Here is a 27,907-nt window from a genome sequence, read left to right as displayed (position 1 = left end):
GCGCTAGTGCCTGCATCTCACAGGTTCCCTGCCACAACGGTTTGCAGCCCCAGGAGCTCTCATATTGGTTTGCATGGATTTCAGACTTCCTGGGTGAAGAGATCTTTTATTTAAAAACACGTGTTCAGGCCTGTTTTTCTAACACTTTTTTGCTGTCATTTCGTTCCCAGAGTAAGGCTAAGGAGTTGCCTCTCTCCGCCGTTCGCTTCATGGAAGAACTGGGTGAATGTGCTTTTGGCAAAATCTACAAGGGACATCTCTACCTTCCAGGCATGGATCATGCTCAGCTTGTTGCTATCAAGACACTAAAAGACTTTAACAACCCCCAGCAGTGGGCAGAGTTCCAGCAAGAAGCATCTCTCATGGCCGAGCTCCATCACCCTAACATTGTTTGCCTCTTAGGTGTTGTGACCCAGGAACAACCTGTCTGCATGCTCTTCGAGTACATGAACCAAGGAGACCTACACGAGTTCCTCATCATGCGATCGCCACATTCAGATGTTGGGTGTAGCAGTGATGAGGATGGGACAGTAAAATCCAGCCTAGACCACGGGGATTTCCTGCATATTGCAGTCCAGATTGCAGCAGGGATGGAGTACTTATCAAGTCATTTTTTTGTCCATAAAGATCTTGCTACTCGGAACATTCTAATTGGAGAACAACTTCATGTGAAAATTTCTGACCTTGGACTCTCAAGAGAAATCTACTCGGCAGATTATTACAGAGTTCAAAACAAATCTCTTTTGCCAATTCGCTGGATGCCACCAGAGGCCATTATGTACGGCAAATTCTCTTCTGATTCAGATATTTGGTCGTTTGGAGTCGTTTTATGGGAGATATTCAGCTTTGGACTTCAACCGTATTATGGATTTAGTAATCAAGAAGTCATCGAGATGATCAGGAAAAGACAACTGCTGCCATGCTCTGAAGACTGTCCTCCTAGAATGTATAGCCTGATGACAGAGTGCTGGCATGATCTGCCATCTCGGAGGCCACGATTTAAAGAAATCCATGCCAGGCTGCGCTCTTGGGAGGGCCTTTCAAGTCACACTAGTTCTACCACCCCCTCAGGTGGGAATGCCACCACTCAAACAACTTCCCTCAGTGCGAGTCCAGTGAGTAACCTAAGTAATCCTAGGTACCCTAACTACATGTTTCCAGCACAAGGTATACCACAAGGCCAAATTGCCGGGTTCATAGGACCACCAATACCTCAAAACCAACGATATATTCCGATCAATGGGTACCCGATTCCACCAGGATATGCTGCTTTCCCAGCTGCCCACTATCAGCCGCAAGGTCCACCCAGGGTAATCCAGCACTGCCCTCCTCCAAAGAGTCGTTCTCCCAGCAGTGCCAGTGGGTCGACCAGCACAGGTCACGTCACTAGTTTGCCGTCTTCAGGATCCAACCAGGAAGCAAATATTCCTTTGCTATCTCATATGTCAATTCCTAGTCATCCGGGCGGGATCGGTATAACAGTTTTTGGAAACAAAACTCAAAAACCGTACAAAATAGACTCTAAGCAGTCTTCCCTTTTAGGAGACTCCAGCATCCATGGACCTAACGAATCTATGATTTCAGCTGAATTGTAAATAAGTGAGGCCTTTGTAAATATAACTATTTACAATACAAACTAGAATGTCGTAGAAAAGATTTATATTCAAATATTTTATTAAAGATTCTTCTGGTTGTTTAACAGACATTGCAGCAAGTATCTTCTGTGAAGTTTAACTGCTTAACAGGATGGGCAGACTCAACCAGACAAAGATCATTGTGGTATGAATACCCAGCTTTGTGAATGGACTCATTGTTTCTTTAAGTGCCACCGACAACTCAAAAAGGGGAGGGGGAGATTTTTTAGAATAAAAACATTTTATCATATGCTTTTTCACAGCTTTTTAAGCATCTGATGTGGTTTAAATCACAGAAACTTTTTTATACTGAAAACATATTTTAATATTTGTCTCTTTTTTAGGAGATGCAAATATTCGGCGATCTACTGGGTGTGCAATTTCAGTTCCAATAGCTAGTTAAAATATCTGTAAATTTTGCAGTCAAGGATTATGTTTCAAGTACGTGATCTGAGAGCTGAATGATTTACTTCAGGTAGGATTTTGGTCTTTTGTTAAGTTGGGAGTCTGAGTTCCGATTCAGACCAAAAAAGTCTTTTTATATGACAGCACAATAGTTTGAGTTATCAACTTGCAGTCTACAAAAATCATCTGATATTGGCTGCCAAAGATGGCTGGAGTTGTAAGAAATTGCCTTAAAGGAAATGAAATTAAAGTATTTTAATTTCAGAACCTGGATCAACTTATTCAAAGATAACATTTCATAATCTTTATAGGTAGTTAAAGTGGAAATTTTATATCCTTTTGTTGCTATGCAACTGTTTAATGGAAAGGCTCCAAACCACAATTTTATATATGACAATCAGTTTTCCCAGGAATATTTATTGTTTCAGATCGATCCGTAATTTCAGTGATTATGACTCCAGTAACCCCAAAGAAGGGAAACTCACATTCCATCAGGCAGCAAATCCATTGATAGCAATTTAGTCTGTCAATTCTAATAATGTGAATTAGTGTTAATTTTCATCCTAGAAATATCACTTGTATAATTACTAAAGTTCATTCAGGTATAAGCAATCTAGATTATTCATTTGAAACCACTTTAATGAGTTACAAAAGTGCTGTGTACGTTACGGTTTTTCACACTCTCTTTTGTACCGAATAGTATTTTTTATTGTACACAATGAAAACAATCTTTTGCTCATTTGACAATGTTGTATAATATGACTTTATTTTTATCTTTTGCACAAAAGTGTGATGATGTTTTGTACAGCAGAAGTGAAAATACATCTCTGCATTTTATATCTTGGTCTGTTTCTTTTTATTTTTAACCTGATGTAGATGTTCTTGAAATATATTATGGTGATATTCAGCCACTACCTTATACAAATATTTTTCTTTGTTTTCACTGCATGCATTTAATCACTGTATTACTTGATGATTGTTTTATTAATTATGGGCATTTCAATTAGGCAAGCATGAAAATGTAATTACAAAGGCTATTTTATAATTAAGATATGTGCATTTTTGTATTTCACATGCCAGAGATGATATTAAACACTGATTATTTTATGCTGCTGTTTATTAAAACATTGTTTTAACGTAAATATATCAGTATTTCCTCCATCTTGGCAAAAGATATGTGAAAAATTTGGTATTTAACAGAGAGCTAAAATCTGCTCACCTAGCTCTGGTAGGGAGTCTGCTGAAAGGCACCTTTGAAGAAGACACGAGTTTTGAAAATAATAGTTGCAGACAGGTTACTCAGCCTTAGCTGAACACTTGATTATGCAAGCATTTGTAGAGCACCCAGAAGAAGAGGGCATGTTGCTGTCTTTGCTGTGCTCTCGTAGGTGCAGTTTAGCTCAGTACCGAGCATTGCCCTTTCAGCTCCTTAGGTTTTATGTCCCGCTGCCTGTGAGCTGTCGTGGTGTGTTGTATTGCAGCGGCAGCCAGAGTCCAAATGTCTCCATTGCACAGGTGTGAAGCTGTAGTTACAGGTTAAGAACAATCAGAAAATAAATAGCAATGGCTTTTGTGACTTCTGAGATACTTTAAGTATCTGAGATGTCACCTTCCATGTGGATCGAAGTTAGGTCTGGATCAGTCATGAAAATATATTACACGTTAGGTAGAATTCAATTTTGAAGATTCAGACACTAATTACGTCTTACAAAAGTTCTGTATCTGCATCAGGTTACCAGACTTTCAAATGCTGAAAACTTACTTTTGAGCAGAGGTGTTTTACAGAAATCAATGAGATGTGTTCTCTCTGAGCTGTAGCTGTTAAGCAGTGGCTAGGGAGTTGCTCTTTCTCACTCATTTACACACACAGCTTTGTAGCACTCACTTGGTGTCTTGTTCAGTAGACAGTCACTGTATTGTCATTCTTGAACCATTTTTTCCTCTATGTACTCCTGCATACTTGCTTGAGTGGTTGCATCAGTGCAAACAATTCTTGTGCATCTTAAGCATCAAATGCACTGAGTAGGAAGAAGCCATTTTTTTTCACCAGCATCCTATTATGACATTTCTTAGCCTATACCATTAACAGCTTGAAATTTCAACAAGAGTTTGTCACTTCATAAATACATAGTTTCAGAAAAAGAAGAAGCTATATGCAGCCAAGCAGGTTTGTGGTCCTTAGGCTAGGCTGCTGTTGCAAAATCTTCATTAAAGAACACGCTGTAAATGAAGGCAATAGGGAAAAAAGAATCTTTGCACCATGGATGATGCATAGTATATGGAAAAACACAGTTTAAAAAGATATGGAGATACCATGATCAATGATCTCAAAATATTTGCTCAGCACTGTTAAGCAGCAGCCTTCACTCGATGAACGTATGAAGAAAATGAAAATATCTTCAAGAGGCCCTCATTGCTCCGTCAGGCTGGAAGAGACAGCAGTGGAACCAGCTCACTAGACATCAGGTCAGATGGTCTCTGCCAGTTGGAATGGCAAGTGATGTATGTCCCATCAGAGCAAATTTGAACATATTAGACATAAGGCCATATTTAAATTAAATTATGTGAAGACAAGCATGAAACTTAAGTCAAACCACGCTCACATCAATACTGTACGTACTGCCACGGGATTGCTGTCTTATGTATGTTAAAGGTAGCTGTGAATCTGCACACTTAACTTTAATCATCTGGATAGGACAGCGGTAACCCAAGACTGTAATCCCTAATGTGGTCCCTCACACACCTTGTGGTTCTGTGTTGAAAAAGGAGCTACAGTGCAAGCTCACTCACTGATCAGTTTAGTTTGTTTATTTATTTATTTATTTCCCTTTATTTCAAAGCAAGCTGGATCGTTAAGGTTAAATAGACTCAGAGTTACGAGATGGAAACCAGCACTGAACAATACACCTGAAAGCTTTTAGGAAGACCTCTTCCTGCCCTCCTCTCTCTCCCTCTCTCAGTGGGTGAAGTTTGTGAACCGTGAGGCTGAAATCACAGTCTTGGCTCAAAAACGATGCTTAAGGAACAAATGCTAAAGCAGAGAGGCAGGAATTCATCAGGGGGAGATTAGAGGGGAAAAATAAGTCTTCTAAAAACCAATTAGATAATGTGGAAAAGAGATGTTGCCAGAAATGAAAGAATTACTCCTCAGGTGGGAATGCAGACGTACAGATAAAAGTTATTTTCATGGCAAACGAAATAAGAGGGAATTTTCCAGATTCCTCATGCTAAATGCAAGAATCATCTTACCTTGTTCCTTCAAAGAGACGGACAGCCAAGACTATTGGAAATGTAATAACGGACTGAGAAGCTCTAGAGATTTGGAAGTAAAACTCTGAATAAACACCGATTAGTAAGCCTCCAATCTGGACAATCTCATCCTCTGCAGGTGAGCTTATATTTCATTAAAAGAGAATAAATATTTGCTGGTTTAAAGACCAAAATACAGAGGCTGAAGTGAAGATTTGTATCCTTTGGTCCCACAAAGGAGTGATTATAGTGGGTTTCTGCATTCTCTGGATTGAAAGCAGAAGGTAAAGCAGAGAAGCACTTGTGTGGAAATTGGAGCTGGAAAACTCAGAAACAGCAGTATATGTTTATCCAGAGCATGAGAAATTGTCAAAAAGGAATCTATTACTTGCTTTGCTTGAATAAGGGTAGCCAAGAAAGTTGCAGGCCTGGAAATACCCTGTTACATTTGCTTGTTGTTCCCATATTGTTCTGTAACCTACATTCACCAGGAGAACTTTTAAATGTCCACCTAACTCAAAACACTCCTGACAGTACGGCAGGCACTACAGAAAGTATCTCAAGTACAAACACATGCTGTTCCCTACGGACCCGATTCTATGAAATGAGTGCCTTCAGTATCTATTGGCTCTAGTTAGGGTATTTATCAAAGAGCATTTGGCTTGTGGGCAGGATTCACTCTTTTCAGTACGCCTGACCACTGTCATCGCCTCCTCACAAAATGGAGGCATTTGACCAGAGGATACCTACTTTCTGTTGTTTCATACCGTTAGGCCGAGCTGCTCAAGGTGGCTCTCAGGAGACACCGCATAGTGCTGGTGGGGAGAGGGTGGAGGTCTAAGCCACCCTCTGCCCTTGCACTCTGTCAACACTGGATATTACGTATACTAAAGTAGCTATGACTTTATCATCCACATGCAAACGTATGACAGAATAACTGTTTGTAAATTATACATATTAATTAGAAATTCATGAAGGTGGGAGAGCTGCAGGCAATGAGACAGAGCCATCTACCTGTGACAAAGATGGTAATGTCATAGGAATGCCACTTGTGGAATAAAAAACTTCTCGTTCCATATGGCTTGACATAAAACACCATCCGTGAAGTCTTTTCATTGAGCTTAGTGGTGTCTGAATCAGTCTTTTTACCATCTAAAGCGTCCTTAGGAATTTTAAAGAACTTGATGAAGCCCTGGAGCTTCAGGCTGTACCTGTGAGAAATTTGATCTTGCAGCACAAGTTTGTAAACAGTTTTGATGCATGCACAATTTATCATTAAGCTGGTTCCCAAGCCAGCCAAAAGAGGCATTAACACATTTGTTCAAAAGACTTTAAATTGGCTTTAGTTCCAAAATGCTACAATAAACCAAAAATAGTCCTTTTTTTTTCAAGGAAAAAAAAAGCATCTTTACTGTATTTCAAAATTTTTCAACCAGTACATTTTTTAGAATATGAATTAATCATCATTCTGTGGTTAGGGAATGGAGTGACAAGGCATCCAAAGCTGAATTTCACCATCTCTGGTTCTGCTGGAGAACCTCAGCAGAAAACCAAGGAAGCTGGGCTCCTGTCTGGGTTAAGCTAATGGAGAACAAACGTCTTTCGGTGAGGAAGCACTAGCTGTGTTTTGAAACAGCGCCTTGGAGCACCTCCTTTATGTCCCATCATCTCTGTGTACTGATGCTGTCTTACATTCCCCTCCCCAGACATCACAATGTCTTTGCGGTATGTAAACTCATACCTTTGTCCCAGATACTTCTTTTGCTTGAGACAGAGCATTTATTCCAGTGGAAAGATAGTAGCCAAACGATTCTCAGCTGTTAGCCTTGCAGAGCAATGCTAAACCGAGGAGGTCTGGGGATGCTGGGACCAATCTTAAAGCATGTAGTCACACAAACCACATCCTCGAGTTCTGGGAGAGCATGCTTTCTTTTGGCTGCATCTTCAATGGCTATGTTTTTTTTGTGGCCCCAAGTCTGCTCTCTCTGTGGGCCTGAAAGCCTCTCTTAAAGATGTGATGTTTGTGGAATCTGAGAAGCAATTTTTATCTTGCTGTGGGCTTTCTTTTATAGGAGGAGAGAATATTGCCCCCAAGTCAGTCACTCTCTATCCCATCATATTTCTTCCTGTTTGATCTCTCAAAGATTAAAGTTCAGTATATTTCAGGACAGTTATATTGCTGAGGTAATATAAAATTATTAAAAACAGAGAGAGAGAGAGACAATATTGTGACTACACATCAAAAGCTCTTCAAGACAAAGGAGGGAAAACTGACTTGAAACTGGAATTATTAGAAGCATCTGTGGTGTCCTTTATTTTCCATTTAACAGTGCAACACATTTTGGAATGTCTTAACTATTCAGACTGGCAACCTGGTACTGCCCTAATTTTCTGATTTGTACCCTAAAACCCGTGGTTTCTCTGCTCCTGAAGAGGGAAATCGCAGCTGTTGGTTAATGAGCTTTGACCTTGAGGTACAAAGGAATGTTCTCCAATGCTGCAACCTGCAGCCAGTATGAAGAAGTTGGGTTATTTTTTCCAGTCAGTGGAGGAATTTAAAACAAAACAGAAATATCTATTAGATTCATAAGAAGCACGTAAATTTTTAAGCCACAGCTGGTGCTTGGAGTACAATGTGCATGTGTTTGTTTATATATGTGGGTACACGTATCCATACACACTCAAATGTTTTTGGTACTTATTTCCATAGTTAAAAAAAAATAAAATCCAACAACGTTTTGAAACAGTAACTAATAGGAACCAGGATAACATTTATTTCCAGTCACCCTCAGTGTAAACACAGGCGTGTGTACTTGGGTAGATCCAGAGCTGAAGAAGGCAGAAAACGTTGCCTTTATAGTGCAATCTCTAATTTATGTGTCCCTCCAGCAGGAGCGGTGCCAGGTTCCTCGGGTTTGGATGCTGGCTCTTGGTGCAGCTGTGGGATGAATCAGCCAAACGAGGAGCCAGGCTGCCAGAGTGCTGGGGACCACGAGCAGGATAGCCCATGTGTGGAAAAAAGATCCTCTCACGTGAGATCACCTGCTTTCACACATGTAGAAATCTTCCTATTTTAAGGGCAAAATAGAAAAGGACAAGTGTTCATTCTGGCTTCCTAACAGCAGCCATAATGTGCCCTTCTTGCAGAAAGCCCTAAGCTCTGTTTGAGTATCTCCTTTTGGGCGTGCCTGGACCTGGGGAGCCCATTTAGTCTGCAGCATGCTTAATTTGTCTCACTGATGAGGGCTGAGGTAGGAGCTGGGTGTGGGGAGGCAGCGAGGGAGACAGGCATGTGGAGGAGACGAGGTAGAGATGGCTGTGGAGGGCTGCAGGGCCATGACTGCCCCAGCGTGGCAGACGAGGGGGGGACAGGAGATGAAGGTTGAGGTGCCTCCACAACAGGGGATGGGAGCAGGAATGACCCCTCTGGGAGACAGGGACCCTGCTGGGTGCGGTCACAAGGGAACAGGGCAGCCATGACTGCCCGATCCCCCTGACAGCACAACATGGCGCCCTGAGGTGGGTTACCTCAGCAAGGCCGCTCCAGGAGGCCCTGCTGTGGAGACGCTGGTTGATTCACCTCTTGATGGGGCACAGGACACAGATGGGACTTCTCCACACCCAGTCCCACCAGGGCTGGAGTCAGGGCTTGGCCAAAATCTGGAGAGAAGAGCAGGGCCCAGTGAGGTGCTGTGGAGAAGCAGCTGCATCCCACACCCCACTCCTGAGCCCCTTCCTGAGCTCTCCAGAACTGACTTACCGAGAAGTGAAATATTTTCCAGCCGAGCTCTGGGTTTCCCCTGTTTTGGTTGCATTCAGCTTCTCACACCCAGGTTTCCAGCAAATGAAGCAAAATCTCAGTCTGTGGAAGTCACAGCGTGTTTTCTTTAAATACTGGTGTCTTTGTTTTTCATTGGTATTACTCAAAATCATTATGCTGAACCAATGTTGTTTAAACAGATTTTGCTGTACATGACTCTGCTCCAGTAGGTCTTGCTTATTCTCAAATTTCGCTGTAAACTACAGGAAATGTGATAAGAATCTGAGCAGAGTCCAAATCACAGTTCATTCCCTTGTGCAAAAATCACAGTGGTTCTGGGTAGTTTCACATCACGAAGCAGGGGTTTAGCTTGGCTCCGGGGTCACCATAGAAAATGTATTTGCTGTTCTGTTGTAGTTACATTTAATACCATATTTTCTTGTCTCTAATACTTTTATGCATCAAAGAACTTGAGTGCATTAGAGATACTTCTTTAAAAAAAAAAAAAAAAGAAAAAAGAAAGAAAAAAAGGAAAAGAAAGAAAAAAAAAAGAAAGGCAACATACTTAAAGGCAGTACAGGTGAGATTTACCCTCTTTTTCCTTGTTTCAGGCATTGTTGCCAGACCTTTAATGAACACTTCCTGGAAAAGTTAGCAGAAATCCAAGGATTCAAGGAGTCTCTCTGGGAAGGTCTGTCATGTTCTTAAAGACAAAGTGTTTGCAGTATCTTATGCAACTTGTCAGTTTATTTCTATTGTTTCATCATTTTTGATCCTTTCAAAAGATTTCTCTGGAAAAAAAATCACTACATGCAGATTGAAAAGTGCAATAATATTCAGTTGTGTTATTATTAGTTATCACTAAAACACTAGTTTTTAGTGCAACTTATTTAACGCACAGCATATTTCTTAGCATGTTCAGGCCGCCCTATGGGATGGATCCACTTCATCTGTCTAACAAAGTCCAAGGCCAGAACTTGCTGATTCCATGTGTTTTGGCTTAACAGCCACTTTCCACAGTGCACAGTGAGACCATGTGGGGCTGGAGCTCTGTGGATCACGGAGAGGGAAAGGGAGAAGCAGACAGACACCTCCGTCTCCTGACACTGGTATCAATAAAATAGCAGATTTCTCCTCCCTTTTGCTGGTAGCAGCTATTCCTGCAGCTCAGCTGCTCCTTGTCTACAGTGCCAGAGACCTGAGGAGGTTGTTACTTTCATTTATGACAATATCTTTTTCAAAAGTTCCTAGGGAATTTGTGCAAAAACGCCTTCTCTAAAAGTAGATTATTTCACTTTATTTAGGTTGCAAGTGTTCTCATTTTTGGAATCAGGGTTTGTCCACACTGGAGTCATTGCTTTAGCTTTACTGCAGTGCAGGCATAACCCAGGTACCAGCTGCATCTGCCAGTACGAGCCTCACCACGGGTGGGCTACGGAGCCTGTCTGGAGGTAAAAGCTCTGCTGAGCAGCCCAAGCTGAGCTCCAGGGTTCTGTGTCGGAGGTGCCGCTGGTAGGTGAGGTAGTCATGACTGTCCCAAAAGCTTGCAGTCCTTGGGAGGACAACTGCTGAGCAGTGCCAGCCTGACTGTTGCTTACCGTGAATATGGATTTCTACACATCAGGGCAGGTACTTTGTTGGATGGCCATGGCTGTCTTGAAGAATATCTGTGCCAGTGAGATAAGGATATTGCTGGACAAGGAGAAGGAGGAAGCTGAACAATGAGGATTTTAACATGACTTCACACAGTGACGCTGACTTCTGGGAGAAGAGGAGGATTCAGAACAGTAAGGACCCCAGGCAGATGTACAGCTGCAGCTGTGGAGGATCATGTTTTTAAAGATCTGTACAGAGTTCCCTGGTGAGCAGGAGCAATGTGAGCACTTCTAGCTGAGAAATGGGTGTTCTTCTCCTTCTGGAAGGTCGTTGCCTCTTCTCCCTTGGCACTCTGCTTGCAGAGCCTGATAGTTCCAGAAGCTCCTGTTAGGGGTTCATGCTGCTCAGAGGGCAGCAGGTCCCAGTGGGAATAGCAAAGCCCCGTGACCAAGCTGACGTGCTGAGGGTGGGTGGGATTCTGAGCCTGTAAAACCACCGTGAGTCCCAGCCGTAACGCAGCGTGTGTGTCTTGTGTGCTAGCATTTCAAAGAGGTCAGATCCAGGCAAAATAGCTTAGGCACATTAGAGAAGACACAAATAAACAGATGGTCTGGACACTACGTTATGGTATAGCAGAAAACCTGCCAGAAATGGAATAGTTATTCCAAACTAGATTCACATAAGCCTTATCTTCAAAAAAGACTGTTGTTTTTTTTTTTCTCCAAAGACAGTTGGCTTCAAATGGATTGGATAGAAAGGTTAAAATTGCTTTTGTATATAGGTACAAGTTAGTTTATGCTAAAAAAAATCTCAAATTCTAAGGAAGCTGGCCTTCCTAAGTAGCCAAACCATGAAGATTGCACAAGAAGCCATAAATCTGGCGTTTCCTAATTTCTGAGTGCTCAGCCTTGCAATATAAATAATGTTCCTTTCAAACATCGCTTTGTAGGCAATTTCTTTGCAATATAATTTATGTATTTATTTTCTTATCTAGTAGCTAGATTCAGTCCTGAAAATATGCAGACCACTTGCAGAGCAAGATCAAGACTTAACGCTATTATTCGTTTGTATCATACAAAAGCTGCTGCTGTGCATGGTGCAGTACTTGAATACACTGTACATGCTGTATTCCTCCTTGCTGGTGCAAAAAGAATGGTCACACACTGTTTCTCCTTTATTCTGCCATTGCAGCAGCTTGCAGAAATATGGTCAGAGTCTGGTTTGCATGCTAGTGTTCGTCTTGCTGACTGCAAATGTGCGCTTATTCACTGCCGGCTGCTTTGTGCCTGTTCATTAGCTCCTCAAAATAATGCTGGTTGAAGTGGCTTGCAGAGGGTGGCAGGAGCCCAGCTGAGGTCAGCATTCAGTTCTTGGTTCAATCCCGCAGCAATTCAAAACATTTAGGCTGTTGATATATGAGGTGGATGGTGTCAACCTAACAGCTCTTTGCCATGGAGGAAAGGTCAGACCTACCACTTCACTTTTGCCAGCTCTTGTGCTTGTCCAACCTCTTGATGAGCCAATTTTGCTCACCAAGCTGGCAGAAAACTGTGTAAGAAGGAGGAAAAGCATGTGTGATCGCGCAGGGAAGAGAGCATTCCCAGTACGAGGTGGATGATGGTACTATATGGCCAGAAAGGGGCAGGGAGGGAGCAGGGTCAGCCCTTCTTGTAGAGGTGAAGTTAACAATCAGATTGCTATGGCAATGTCCATACAGGCATGCTGTTAACTAGAAGCTCAGAGGAATGTGTGAATTCCTGAAAAATCAGAAAGAAGGGAATGAGGAAGATAACTGATAGGTCACCTGGGCAGTGTCGCCATGCCTGTCTCCAAGACAAGAAGAAGGGACATCTACAGCAGGTAGGACTTGCTGAATTCTGCTGTTTCAGTGCTTTTGCCATCAAAATAGGGCTGAAATACAACAGGCTGGTTGGAACTGTTGAGCTCTTGTTCTAACCTGGCCATTAAATGTCCAAAAATCTTGGACAAAGATAGAAATATTAAGAGTTTTTGCCAGGACAGATTTCTCTGGGTAGAAAAAAATGGGCATATTTGGGAAACCATACAAATAGTCTCGTAGACAGGAAGTCTGCAAACAGGTTTGAGTCATTTAAAAATACAAGATATATAGGGCAAACAGCAATGATCTCTAGTTCCCTTAGACTCTAGCAACAAAGTCAGTGTACCTTAAAGTTATACAGCATCTGAACGTTTCCCCTTCGTGCAGAGGATTGCTACAGTGGGAGGCCATGCATAGACCTCCCTGACAATCCCGAGAAATGGAAAGTAAAGTTAGCAATAAGTAACGTTTTACTTGCTATCCAGATGAGGAAAAAGATGCAGTTTTACATTCCTCTGTAAGAAAATGTTAAAATGTGCTGTACATAGTAGCTGTGAATTTTAAACTGCAAACTCTGGGTTGACTCCAGAGCTTGGGCTAACAGGATCTGCTGGCCAGTCTTTTCTGCACGCAGGAAAATTTCTTTTCGCTTCTGCCTTTGTTGACCAGTGGCTCATTTGGCAGCGTCTTAACTCTGATGAAACCAGATGATGAAGTGAAGGGCTGTTATTGGAGCTGTTATTAATGCTAATTTTAAGATAGACCAGCCTACCTTGTTCCTTTGATCTTTAGAATTTAAGCTATTTTAACTCATGTAAGTCAACTGCTCAAAAGGTTTGTACCCACCCAGTTCTCTGTGCTTCAGAAAAATGCTTTAAAGAAGCTGATAACTTTACTTTAAAGTAAGGTTATCATGTTGCCAATCTTGATCAAGAGGGTTGGGATGAGTCTTAAGATCTGTGCTAATTTACAGTGTTGTTTCATTCTGCCACGTGGGCCTCTCTGTTTCAGATTTACTGCCCCCCTCCCCCCCTTTTTTTTAAGACAAAAAATAATCCAGATTTTTTGTGGAGCAGTCTTTGCCCTTCTTTATATCCTCATTTCCAGCCTCGCTGCCTGCCATCACTTTGAATAATATTATATTCTCCTCTCATAACTGAATATGTCCCCCAGGTGTATGCATGATTTTTCCAGACAACTTCATATTGATTATGAGTAAAACAAATGGCAAAGTCGTGTACCATTTATGGCTGCCTGCTGGGATTTATAAAAGAATGAAGGAAAAATTGAAAGAAGCAAGAAGATTGTCTCCTTTTTTTTTTTTCTTTTTCAAAATACTAAAATTAAAAGGCTACTATGATTGTTCTGGCCACAAAGCAACCAGTTTAACAAAACAGGGTCATGTAATTTTACTAATTATGTATGAAATCAGGGGTTTGATAGCTCATGCATTAGAAAGTCATGTGTGTGTTCGTGTTTCCTAAGGTGACGCTTATGCTTTCAAATCCAGTACCAGAAAATGCAGCATCTGTGGATGCAGCAGAAATGCCAAAAACCAATATATATTTATATAGGCAAGTGCTTTTGCCGTGTGTGAGAAAAAGCCTGCACCCAGAAGGTAGGACTATCTCTTTTTGTTGTTGTTTTTGTTCATAATTAAAAGTTCAGAATTTTTAAAACTCTTAAAAAAGTTCTAGAACCTGTTAAACCAAGTGAATTTGAATGGTGATGCAATTTTAATGAAGAAGTAGTGTTTTGAAAGAAACTATATGGCCTGAGTTCAGGTACCTGAGCTTACAAATGACGTGGTGGTGAATGAGACCAGCAAAATCCATGGGCTCTGGTGAGCACAGCTGAGAGGGAACAGGGAGACGGGAAGCGCTGATATGTTCGCTGTGACACACCAGCTGGTTTCTCGACCCTCCAATCTAGGCACAGTGCAGCCACTCAACAAATACTGGCTTTATTTCAAGGAAACAAACAGAAAACAAAACTGTCTATTCAAACCATTGGGTGAAAGCAGCCAGAAACCCTCATTCAAGTCTTCTTCTCCTTCCCTGCTCAGATATTTCTGGAATGAAGGAAAAAACCTTCTTTCCCAAAGGAAAGTCCCTAAAAGTTCTCCGCCTCCAGAAACACGTTTCTGCCATTCCTTCCTGCTCTGCCCTCAGAGAAGCCCTTTAGCCAGGAATCCCGATCCTTGTTGGTTCCCACAGCAGGGGCACGGTGCTTCTCAATGCAGGGGGACGAGCTCTTCTCCAGGGGTTGTAAAGGATGCTGGTGCCATGCTTTTAGCAGAGGGGCTGACCAAGTCCTGTGCTTCTGTTTTACAGTGCTCAGCCGCCAGAATGGATGGCCTGTAGCACAGAAAAGTGTCAAGAGGCTGCTGATCTTAAAGAAGTTCCCATCGTTCTGGAAGCAGGAAAGCTGTGCTTTCAGGCCACCATAATCACGGGTCAGCGGCCTCCCCGAGTTCCTTCCTTTCCCATGTTTTTGTTGTATTCTGCTAGGGGAAAATATATTGCATGTAAATGGGAATCAACTCCAATCTCTATCCAAATGCATGCGTAGTTCTTGTTCTTGCCAACGTGACTACTAGAGAGGGGGAAGGAGAGAAAATTCCTTCTCTGTTACAAAGTCAGCACCATTTTCCACTGAACAGATTCACATTATACCATGTAGGATCTGGATGAAAAATGATTTAAAAGAACTTGTGTTCCTTTGCAGAACTCCCTCCTGTTGAGAAGGACTGCATTTCTTCTCTGAAGTTTCACCAGCCAGCTCAAGGGTCTTCTCCTGGCACTGTCAGGTAACAAATTACAATGAACATTGTGATTTCACTGCCACTATTTCAGAAAAACCAACATAAGTCCAGGATGTTTTGGGTCTGTACCCTAAAGTGAGCAATTATTTTCTTTTTCCTGTTAGTGAATATTCTCAATTATTTAATTTCCTATGGAGACATTTGGCAAGCAGTTTCCTTCCCAGCTTCTGCCAGTAACTCTTGTTCCTAAATGAAACAAGTTCTTGGCCTACAGGAGCACAGCCAGGAAATTTGTCATTGTTGGGCCAAGTGATATTTTTATTTGACCTAATCAATGACATTTATTTCAGGCAATACATATTTTAAGGTCATTTATTATATTAATAAATAGCATAAGGAAACCAGTGAATTCAATATAAAAAAAATACTAGGTCATTTTCATGATGTATTTCGTTTTGTACTTCTAGGGTTGTACATGGCATCACTGTTGAAATATTTCTGAAGCTAACTTCCAAACTAGCAGAGGGAGCCAGATTCTGTTTCTCAGTTCAGTTGCCTTTGCCTCCCTCCAGAATTTGGCAGTACTTGGCCTGCTGACAGTTGTCTTCAGGACACGAAGTCCTCAGCCCCTGTAATACTAGTGCAGTGGATTCTTAACTCATTCTATTTCCAGACCGGAGTGATGTGGATGTATCTGGGACGTTAAGGATGAAATCTGGGCTCTGATAAAGTTAAATTCTAATTCACTTTGGTGAAAACAGAATGTCATTGTATAATTTTTGCTCTGCGTCAGAAGGTGCAGGATCGGATTGCTTACAAACCCCAAATAAATAGCTGGTTTGTCTGCACAATACAGTTGATCTAGCTGTGCCTTCAATGCTCAGGTACAACTTCCCCTGGTTTCATCACAAATTCCAAGTGTGGAATGGAAGGAAATTGAAATCTGTAATGGAATTGTTTCCTTTTATGGGCACAGCTTTGAATATTGCTAAAAGCAAAAGGCCTCTGGCAAGCAGTTTTTGACATTTTACAGGAGTACCATGGCAAGGGAGGTTGGAAGGATATCAAAGAGACAAAAATAATGTTGATCACTGAGCGCAAGGCTCCATGTTTTTTCATAACTGGTGTCTTCCTCTCGCTTTCAGTGGTACTTTCTGAAAAATAATAGACAGTAGCGGGATCACAGGGGATTTCACAGTTCAGACAGTGGGTGACTCAATGTTTTGTTATGTATAAAATTACATTGGTCCAGTATGTTTTGTTTACAATTTAGTCTGCCCCCCCAGTCAACTATTTTTATAGAAGCAGGAGCAATAAGAATGAGATAATGCAGAGCTTTAGGAGGGCGCCAAGTCAGACAAAGCTGGCTAGCTGGGAGTAGACAAGAGTCTGGGGCAAGTTTGCCAGGTTTTTGGTGGAGGCCAGTGAAGGGGATGCAATTTTTGATTTTCCTCCTTCCCATGAAAATATCTTGCCAAATAACCTTCAGCATTCTGAATTGTTTCAAAAGAAGTGCCCTAAGATGGGGTTCAGTGAAGTGATCGGTGCTGGCTTTCGATGTTCTTGGCAGCTCTTAGTTTTATGGTGACTGGGCCTTCAACCAGCCTCCCTCCCACCACCCCAGCCTGCTTGCTGCCTTGGCCCGAACCTCAGCCCAACAAAGGAAGAGGCTCATCCTGGGCTGTTAGATCAGCTCAGCTTCTAGCGGACCCCAAGGCTTTCTGTTTTAAGGATGACGCTCCATGGGACTCTTGCCCTCTCTAAAATGGCTGTGGTCCTGCCCCCTCCCTGACCCGCAGCCCTGGGGCCTGCCTGACCCCGCAGGGTCCCAGCTCAGAAAGCCGAACCGGGAGAAAAAGGATCCTTTTTTGTGTTTTATTTTTCCTTAGTTTTTGATGGTTTCCCTCTCAGTTCACAGCAGGATCAGATGAGCCCTGGGGAGGGACAGGAATGCACGGACATAAGCACAGCAGAAGGTGGGGTCACGGCAGCACCGGCTCGGACTCTCTAAAGCTGCCAGGAAACCAAAGGTTCCTGTTTGGCCTTACCTTAAGTAGGTTGCAGCTTCTCTCACTTGGGTTAGAAGAAGATGAAGTAGGGATAGTCTAACCAAGGCAGGAACAAGGCCTGCAGTGCGAATAGCCCACCCAGCAACGTGAAGAGCCATGAAGGAATCATAGTTAAATAGACACTTTGCTTCACTTATTTTCAGTGTTTGTGTAGCAACCTTGAAACTAAGAGAGAAAGCCCATGCAAAAATGCCAAGTAGATTTTACAAAACTCTACCTAATGGCAAAAATATTTCTTCGCTTCATAAGATTTGCTTTTTAAACAATTTTAAGCAACATTTTATTTGCCTTGGCATAGAAGGAGAGGACAGAATGTTAAAAGAATCTTTGCTTTTAGCAGCAGTAATGAGCAGACATACCACTTGCTTGTGAAAGTCATTCCTCTTGCACTCGTTGGAGCTTTGTGCACCTACTTCTTTCTGTCATTGTCACCCATAAGTACTGTAGGAGTTTTAAATGATCTTATTGAGTAAGTTCTTTTGTGAAAGTTATACCTGAGACTGTGTTACAATTCTGTAATTCTCAGTAACTCTTCCCTTGTTCTGTATTTAAGTTTTCAGAGGGATTAGAAGCATTTCATGTGAAGATTACCACAGGACGTGGTCTAGAATAGCTACATCAAAAGCAAGAGAGCGTTTTGAACTTTCATGTAAGTTGATATGCCTGTTTTAAGAAACTGAACATAATGGACTTGATGCTGTCTTCATGTCAGATTTATCTTTGTGTGTCAATTCTGACTGTACCCGGGTTGTTTTTGCAAACCTGTGTCCAAAATTTGCAGTCAAGATTATGTGTTGACGTGAACCCACGGGTGTCAGGACCCCGTGTCAGTTTGCACCTGCTAGGACTCAGGCCTTAGTTATGTGATTCAGAATCGAGCAACGCGCTGGCTGCGTGCAAGCCCAGGACAGCCTTGGGAGTCTGAGTTTGAACTGGACACCATCATGTTGAGGAGACATTGATCACAAATATTAAAGCATCGAGAGCTGAGGAGAAATGTGTGTATGTATGTCAGCTGTGGTCTTTGCAAAGACCAACATTCTTCTGTAGGATTTTGCTGTACCAAAGTTACTAACCAAACCAGGTAATTGGTAATGATTTACGAAGCTTTTTTATGGGCTTATTATTAATCTGGGTCTGCGGCATGAGGGTTTCATTATTATTTGTAGTACTGTATGGAAAACAAATAGCAGGCAATCCCCATTTGGGGTTTTCCTTCTGCCAAGCAATTCAGTGCTAACTCTGTACTGTCCTGGGAGGTCAAATCTGACCAGTTCTCTGTTACTTGGGAGACTGGGCGTCATGGAGGGTGAGGAAGCCACACAACTAAAGGCAAAACCTCAAGCAGCACCCACCTGTTCGACCCAGGTAGCTGCTAATAAAGCTGCCTCTGGCACCAAAGTCCCCAGTGTGTCTGGGTTGAGCCAATCCCACCAGTGGAAGCAGCTGGGGTTCAGAAGCAGCATATCCAGGAGGAATCACAGTGGAGGCTAAGGGGACTAGATCATTCATCCCTTTCCTTGCCTCACACACACTTACATGGTGTCCACATTGTCTTTGAAGAGGTCTGTTCGTCTGAGGCCTCTGGAGAGTGTCTGAGCTCCCTGGGGTCCTGCAGAGCTTGAGGTGGGGACACAGCTTTGCACAAAGGCTGCTGCCTGCCCTTCCTCTCATCCTCCGGTGGCTTTAGATGTAGCAGAGCTGCATTTACATGGAGCGCAGACTGCTCTGGTCTACACGGAGCAAGTACAAGTATCTCTGAGCCTGGGGAATAATTTTTGACAGCCCGAATAATCCACTCACAGGCAGAGGAGACTGACTGGTTCAACTGTGTGTGTGCTGGGTTGCCACATCCTTAAGTGTAAGTGGACAAATTTATTTCTAAATTACACTAGGAAGTGTTAGGGTGATGTCTAGAAGGCACCAGGGTGATTGCCATAGAGCTCCTTTGAATTTGCCACCCGTGGATGTGAGATCAGATGTACAGCGTGGGGAATATATTTAATTACAGTGCTGAGCAGTAAATCGGTTAGGTCCTTGTTGAAATTCATAGGAAAATTCGTAGTGACTTATAATAAAATTAAATATGTGTAGCAAAGTATAATAAAAATGGTATTTTATTATCAGCACTGCAAATATCAGCAGAACTTACGCAGTGAATGGTTTTGGAGAATTTAATGGTTGGTCTATAATTCCATCTAAATGTAATTTTCTGTATTTATGCCATTTTAGTTTCTGAAGACACGGAATTTGTGGGGAACTCCTATGGCTAGAAGGCAAGAAGTGTGAAAAGAACAGAAGACTGGGAAGAGTATGCAGAAGTTTACATTGCTGAACATTTACACCTGGGGGTCTTTGTAAGTGCAGTGGCAATGTTCGGGTATCATGGTATTTTCAGATTCTGGATGTTTGTTCCTGTGAATCCTTAAGTTGTAGCAGCCCTCATCTTTTCTTAAAAGCCCCCCCGTAAGTCCAGTGTTCCTCTGTGAGGTGCATCTGCTGGGGGCAGGCTGGGAGGGAGGACATGGGGTAGCCTGGAGGCCACTTGTCCATCCGGCAGCTTCGCTGGGGCTCTCCGTACCAAACACAGCTCTGACTGCGGAAATAATTCCTTGTTGTAACTGTCAAATTACATGCCTCAGTTTCAGTGAACATGTGAGCAAGTTTCTTAAATTCTTGAATTTTTCTGTGAGTCAGTTTGTGGAAAAAATGTAGGGAAATCTCAAAGCCAGGATGCTGCCTTGTCTCACACTGGTAAGTAGAGTTTTCTTTCTTATTATTTCTTACGTGGTAACTCTATAACAGTTCAACAAAATCCCTTTTCCCTTTGAATTCCATTTGTTTTCAACATCAATTAGAAAGATAAGGGCTGCTTCATTGAATTTGAAGGACAGCAAGTCCTGGATTCAAATGAAGATGACTTTTTCTTTCACAAGAAGCACCTAGAATGTAGGGTTACTTTTCCTCTGACATAGTTTCCTTGTTTTTATTTCCTTTAACAGAACTCCTTTGTTTTATATGTTTGATAATTGTTTCATTATGCAGTTGCACACCGTCCTACGGGACTCTAGAAAATGCTCCAAACGTCCCTTTTTGCGCGTACAGCTCCGGCAACCTGGACTTGTTTTAGGGTGGTGTCTTCAGCTGGAGTGATTTTTTTCCCCCCATTAAATCCGTAAGAACTGGAGAGGAAATTGCGAGGGTGAACTTTTCAGCTTCGGGGAGGTGGGGACAGGACGCTTGGTCGTGTGGAAGAAGCACAGCTCGGTGCCACCTGGTGGCAACAGATAATATGTTTTTAACAGATTTCTGCTTGCCTTTGAACTGCTGGGTCTGATTGATCAAAGGCAGGTCCAAGCGTTAAGCTGCAGGTTCAAACACAGGGTGTCTCACTTTGTGTTTGGGGTTTTTTCCCTCAATTGCAAACAGCTCACAAAACATGCTTGTTTTTTAAAAGCTTGCAGTCTGGTCTTAACTCCTGGCATGGGATTAGAGAGGAAAGAGGCCAAAAATTTGCTGACATAAGTGCAGCAGAAGAAATCTTAATTTCAGTTATATAATAAGGCAAATGTTCGACTTAAATATGTTTTCTTCATAAAATTGGATCTCTAAATTCAATTACTTCTATAAAAGAGATTTGAAATATAGCTTGTTTTTCTGTAATATGCTGTTCACATTACTGTGAGCAGTTTGCCCCTGTTGAGTTTTTACATGTTCGCTAATTACAGTGGCACTGAGTCAATTCCGACTTCATTAAATCAGTGTAAGCCTTCAGGGACTACTGATTTGTCCTGCTGTAATGAGCAGCTTGTTGCACATCATCCTTAGGAAGACTGAACAGTGTTAAAAATGATGGTGAAACACAAGCAAATGTGGAGTTGCAAGGTATAAAAACGTGATTACGATTTGGTGAGCTTTGAGACTTGAGGGGCAAGAAGCAGAGTGGACGGCAACGCAGCGCTTCAGCAATCACAGTGGAGATGGTGAGAGGAAGAAGTGGTGCTTACTGTGCAGGGACAAAAGAATAAAACTGAAAACATGTTTTCAGGGAGTTGAACAAGCAGAGAGGACTGCTTCTGCTGCACTGTGTCATCTGTGTCAGCTGAGAGTAAGATAGAATAAATACCTTCATAGGTATGGCTATCATATCAAGAGCTTCAGTACAGCTTGAAAAAGCCCTCTGAGAAGCTAGGTGAATACTCATGTGGCCAGACATGCTAATCTGCAGGGGTCTGAGGCAGTGCTACAAGACAGGTTACAGCCAACTGAAATATTTCTGCAGCAGCTTGGCCTTCAACCAGCACCAGCATTTGCGTGCCCTTTCTCGTGAGTACCTACGAAACCTGAAAAACAAAAACATGCGCAGCAGAGACGTACTTAGCTCTTTTAGATCTCTTTCCTTTTCTCCCTCTCTGCTATAGCAGGCATTCGCTCTGCTCTCTAAAAACCACTGCTGCTAAGATAAGATAGCAAAGAGCATACAGGCAGCCTTTGTGCGTGCGTTTTGCCAAGATACCTGAACGCAGAGGTGCTGGGGTTTAACTGCATGCTAAAAGCTAGTTTGCCATCTCGTGGCCGGAAAGAGAACGCCACGAGATGCAACCAGATGCTCTGTTTTGATGAGTACTCAGTTTTGTTTCATGAGAGAGAAATCAAACATCTGAGCAACAGCAGTGTATTTAGGAACCGTTTTCCACCACTACAAATAATTCATGAATGTTCCAGGAAGTGTGAACATAATAAATAACTCTGAAAGCCAAGGCAGAGTGACAGGTATTAGACAAGATAATGGGCTGGCCTGTGTTTTAAAGGATATTATTCTCTGATTCTTTTCTTTACAACAGTTCTCTCTACCAGTCCCAGTTATATTTTGACCCAGCATGGGAGAAGTGTTGAGAAGTCAAACTAAAGACTAATACTTTACTCAAGCGAGTGAAAGTGGAGGACATGAGCAATTTTTAAGAATTGTATTTAATCCCTCTTTTGTTCTGCTTCATCCCTAGTACACCACTGCCTTTCAGACTTGTGCTTTTTGTTTGTCAGATTTAAAATAGAAAAAGAGATTGTTTTGTTTGCTAAAACTGGGATGGATGTGGCAAGTCCAAGGACCATTTCATGTGACAGAAACAAAGCTGCATATACAAATGCTTGTATCACCTTTTTTTTTTTTTAATGCTAGGTTACATTTCTTATGTTGTTTTTTGTTTTGTTTTGTTTGTTTGTTGTTTGTTTGTTCTCTTGGTACCCTTTTAACATTTCTCTTCTTTTACAGCATGTAAGTAATTTCAACCAATTTTGTATTTTTTTTAGACTCGGTCCTGAAAGGCATTCAACAGTTCATGAACCAGCAAAGTCCTTACTGAATAATTATCTTCAAAATGGACAACTAGGTAATTGTCTCCAACCTCTTAACTTCAGAGTGCCTTAACAGTACTTGCAGAGTTTGCTGTGCAATTAGTGCTGCTCTGGGGCTGGGTCAAAGTTCTCAGCACTTCACAGGATAAAGCCTCTAAGGCCTGTGTCGTTTTCAGCCCTTTATTTGCTGCAGCTGCTCAGTCAGGTGGCTTTTGCATCTTCCAGAGGTTTCTCATTTAAAAAATGTTCTTAGGAGGAGGTCAGAGTAAGAGACCTGTATTTGTGCTGCATTGCTGGCCCAGGATATGGGATGTGATAGTCTAATTCTCTGCTTTGACTCGAGCATGAACTTTGATCTCCAAGACCAAAGAGAGGGGATAAAGCCGAGCACAGAAGAGGAAGGAGTTTTTTTTCTGAGTTTAGACACATCAAGATACAGAGATGTCAACAGGAATGACATCCTGGTCAAAACAAGTGCACGTGCGTGTCCCCTCAAGTTTGGTTCACGAACAAAGAGCGATCCGAAAATCCGACACATTCCTTCTGACAACTCCCACTCAGCTCTGCCTCCAAATGCATTTTGTAAGCACTGCTTTGAAGATCTTTTATATAAAATTGTCTTAAGCAAGTGTGTGCTAAATTGATTTTGCCCATCAAGACATATTTTTGCTTACAGATGCAATGCTATCATCTCTCAACTCATCAGGAAGTGAAGGAAACAAACCGCTAGAGGAGTGCTTGGAATGAGCAAAATAGAGCCAGCAAATCACCCATCATCAGGTAGAGTCTGTACCACATAAATTAATCTTTCCTACGAATATACATGACATTTTCCACTCTTTCTTTCCCCAGTGTGAATCTGCCACAACTTCATTGTAATTTAATGATATCAGGAGTCTTGAATGAAGTGTTTTAATGTTGCCATTTGTGGATTTAACTGTGCTTCCATCAAGGGAAAAAAATCACATTGGAAATTATGGACAGAACAAAACTTTATGGAAGAAAATCAATGTCACTATAAGTACACATGAAGATCCCCAGCATATTAGTAACGGTCACAGGTAATTTTATTATTATTTTTTTTTACATATTGAGGATTGTAAATAGATGAACTTTTCTTCAGTGAGAGTTGACTCGAAGCCTGCCCTAAGCCAAGCAACAGATCATATTTTTACCAGAGTTTGTAGGTTGGGTTTTTCCCTACCAACTGAAGGAAATCAGGATCGACTTAACTAAAATCTGTAGAAGATTTACCGAAATAGAAGTAATACAAATGAAAGAAGAGCTGGGTTCTACATATCTGAAGTCAGGAGGTGGGTTACATGCTTTTATTAGCATAAGGTTTTATTTACTATTATTTTTTCATTTTCCAAGAGAGAAAAAAAGAACAGATGCAAAGTAGTTAGGAAGAGGTGCTGTTGAAGTACAGCTGTTGCACATTGGTTTTAAATATTTATTACTTTGTGGGAGCACTGTTAATGGCTCTCCAAAATTTATCAGTCTGCTGACAGTCTGCATAGGATTTTTGATATAATTTGTGTTGACCCCATATATTTTTCAAAAATAATGCTTACTCAGATTGCTAAGATCATCAGAAGCCTGAATAGTACTGCATTAAATCTGTTTGTTTCGGATGCCTCAATCTCTAAATTCTCTATCTCTAAATCTAAATCAACCAGCGCCCTCCTGGCTTTAGCTGCGAGGAGCTGCATCCACATGGAGATCTACTGAAATGGCAAAATTCTGACTGCAGAGACCAAAAAAAATATATATATATATATATTTCTGTAAAATCCTGCACCACAGTCAGTGCAGCTTGAACCCTCCATACTCAGTAAGAGAGGGGCAGGACTTGGGGCTGACAGTACAGCAGGCAGGGGAAGCTGTTTATTGAGAACACATGACTGAGCAGTGAACTCTGCAGCTTGATTACACTGTCTTATAATTGCTTTTTCCCTTATAAGCCTAACTGTTTTCATTACCAGGCCTGAGCTTGGAAAGAAAATAGGTGACACATTGAAACCGATGTTTTTGTCAGTACCTCAGAAGGAAAATCCTTACATGTACTTCATGGGAATATGGGCCATTCTTCACAACCTGAAACATTTTACCACATGTTTTGTGTGTGAAAAATACATTTGCTAAGCTCCTTTTTTTTTTTTTTTTTCAGAATAGTATACAAAGCAAGAGTTTAGTGGTTTGGAGCATTGTGATTTTTTAGCGTTCAGAGTAGATGACATCACTAACTGGCTGCAAATTAGTCAGAAAAATGTTTAAAAATAGCACCATTTTCTCAATAAATCTGTTCCTTGTTTGTATTAGAGGCATATGGGCTTACTTAACTGACAAAAACAAATTATAATACTGTTAACACAGCAGAGTCCTAGAGCCATAAAAGAGTAAATAGGAATCCTGCTGACAGAATCGTTAATATTGATAATGCTGGGAGCGGTAGAAAGGATATTTCACTCATTCAGAACAGAACATTGTCATAGGCAGAGCCTCAGATAGAAAGAAACTTTATTTTTGACAGATTGAAAAGCAGTTGTCCAAAATAGTTTGGAAGAACAAATGAAGTTTGAGTTTAAATGGATTAGTGGTCAGATTTCAGAACTGTCAGACAGATGAAAAAATGTAGTTTATTATATTATCCTGCAACTTGTTATACAAATACTTCTCTATTTATAGTGCATGTGAATCAGCTTGTTCCTTGTGTATTTCCAGCAGATGCAGTTCATGTATTATGACAAATCCGGGTCTGCATTTAAAATAAAAAATATGTTTTGGCTTGCTTTAGAAGCATCCTTTCTATTCATCCTGCTGCCCTTCATTTCCTTCAGTCATTATTAATCTTTCTTGTTTCAAACCACAGATGCACCTCACCTCCTGTCAGAAAGACAAACAGCTGATGAAGATGGTCATGACAAGCAAGAAGAACGATGGGAGAGGGAACGGGATAATCTAGTAGCTTGGACTAACTCTCTGTCTAACAAAAGATTAAGTGATTAAATCAGAGAGGCTGCATGTACAGGTAAGTCCTTTATTATTTTTAAATATCTCATGATTTTTTTCTTACAATTCCTACCAGGCAAATCTTCAGTTCACTGCTTGTTTTGTTTATTTATTTGCTTTCCAGCATGGTGCTTCGGTTAGAGATTGAGTAGGAATGGAATAAGGATCTGTTCTGCACATGCAGGCCTGGCGTTTTATCAGGATTTATGCCCTCCCCTAGTCCTTGGTGGTCTGTTGCTGTAATTTTTTGAATCTTATTACCTAAATAGCTTGGTGTCTTTAGGTATTGTAACCTCTGCTGGTACTACAGCACTGACAGATGTAGGCAATCCTATGAAGAAACATCTAGTTCTGAATGCACAGAACAAAATATCTGTTGAGCGAGAAGATGTTGTTGCTTGTTTCAGAATCAGACTACGTATTAGGAACTGAAAAACCAATAATGTTATTTTTGCACTCCAGCGTTAAATTAGATCTTGTGTTCTTTTGGTCTGTGTACTGTATATGAAATGTGTGAATGTGGCCTATTGTCGTTTTTCTGAAAGAACTGTACTCATCTCTTATCTCTGCCAGGCTTATCAGCTGTAGCCATCACTAAGTAATTAACACAGCTGTGTTTAGACCTATAGAAAGGGCAAATGACATGTAGGTAGACAGGACAGTAGAGATTCCTACAGCTTGGATCCAAGCTCAGGTTTCAAGAGGCAGCCTGGTACACTCATTAAGTAAGCCAGAGCCATGTTGTTACCAAGTCCACAGGATCACATTCACAGAAGATCTCTGAGATTACAAAAGAAACACTTTTACAGTCTTCAGGGCACTGGCTTCTTCACATGTCTGTACACTGCCTAATGAGAGATGTAAGTGTGCTTTAATACTTGTACACTTTGTCCCAGGGAAAAAATAAACCTCAGGACTGGAGCACAATGATGACAGACAAGAGTACTGTGGTGTAGGAATCCATTAGAAATGTTGGTTGTGTAATTAAACTTCAAAAATACTTCCTAGCAGAATGTATAGAGATAAAAAGATATGAATGTCAGACCTCTGAAACCTGTTCCCAAGCTGACACAGCAGGCAAGCGGGGCAGCTATCATAAAACAACCCTATTCCACAGCCAGGGCTCTGTGTGTGTAACACACATGACATTTCTTCTCACTAACAGTCATCTTGGGATTTTTATGACTAGGAGGATGGTCCTGAAAGAATAAAAACATCGAAAACTGTATTATATCTATATACAGCCATGCCTGTAGGCACTGCAGTCTTTACGAAGAGAGCACAGGACTGAAGAGTAGATAACCTGTCATCTCTCCACAGCTGTGCTGCTACGATGTGACCGTGATCAAGTCTTTTCACCTTCCTAAGACTTCTTTCTCATTTGACCTCTCCTGACTGTGAGGGCAGTAAAGGTATAGAGTTTGTTTCTTTGATGTGCTCAAATGTTCGCAGCATGCTTTCCATGCTCTGAAAAGATTGCGGTATTTCTCAAGCAAAGCAGGACACTTGGAGCTTATCAATAAATTCACTTTGCTAAAAAAAATTCTCACACTGGGCTTGCAATATGAGGCATTATGATACCTTGTGTGCATCCCAGCCTCTGATTTGTGACATCTGCTTAGTTTGAGCAAGGAAAATAACTAAACAAGGTAACAAGGTTTGGTAAACAAGGGACAAAGCTGCATCCTGTGGAGACCTATACCTGTACTTCTGGAAAAATAATCCTTCTTGACCTAAAAATGGCATTCACAGTAGCAGGCACTGAACATGCAATAGGTCTGGATAGGCATTAGCTCTGTCATACAGGCGTCTGAAGGCGTGGAAGGGCACCGTGCTGTACCTTTGGTGCCTTTCTAGAAACTGTTCACAGCTGGGAATTCAAGGCGTATCTGCCTGAAACTGCAGCTTGTACTTCAGCCTGTGGACGCGGATGACATCACTTAATCCTATTGACCATGTGTGGAAAATTATCTGCAGCTACAACTGCCTCACAGCTTTTCTGATGAAAATCCAGCTCCAGATTTTCCTGTGTGCAGGGTAATGGGACACTGAACTGCAGTCCTTTAAATTTCACACTTCTTTATGGGCTCTTATCTGTGACCTTTGCCTCTTCAACCTGCGTGCGTCTGCTGCGAGGAAAGGCGGCGCGGCGCTCGCGGCGGTTCCCCTAAGGGAGGAGGCTGTTCGCTCGCCATTTACCAAAGGCACGAAGTAAAACTAATT

At 41.6% G+C, this 27,907-nt stretch overlaps 1 protein-coding gene and 1 long non-coding RNA gene across 4 annotated transcripts in view; one reads left to right on the top strand and one right to left on the bottom strand.

Moving 5' to 3' along the window:
- ROR1 (receptor tyrosine kinase like orphan receptor 1) overlaps positions 1-3,164 on the top strand; it is a 156,801-nt gene extending 153,637 nt beyond the window's left edge. For all 3 annotated transcript variants that reach the window (XM_080603372.1, XM_080603374.1, XM_080603373.1), the window contains one exon: positions 171-3,164. In XM_080603372.1, coding sequence (XP_080459498.1) covers positions 171-1,595 — 1,425 coding nt within the window. In that variant the 3' untranslated portion in view covers positions 1,596-3,164. The remainder of the gene's footprint in view (positions 1-170) is intronic.
- Positions 1,078-15,276, bottom strand: LOC308199344. The gene is made up of 2 exons (XR_013954586.1): positions 9,049-15,276; positions 1,078-8,948 (listed from the first exon to the last, which is right to left on the bottom strand). It is a non-coding gene; the product is annotated as an uncharacterized lncRNA (long non-coding RNA).
- Positions 15,277-27,907: the final 12,631 nt, after the last annotated feature.

The sequence above is a fragment of the Anser brachyrhynchus genome, assembly GCF_964034855.1.
Source record: "Anser brachyrhynchus genome assembly, chromosome: 8".
NCBI classification, from domain to species: domain Eukaryota; kingdom Metazoa; phylum Chordata; class Aves; order Anseriformes; family Anatidae; genus Anser; species Anser brachyrhynchus.
This window is presented reverse-complemented; position numbering and strand designations above follow the sequence as displayed.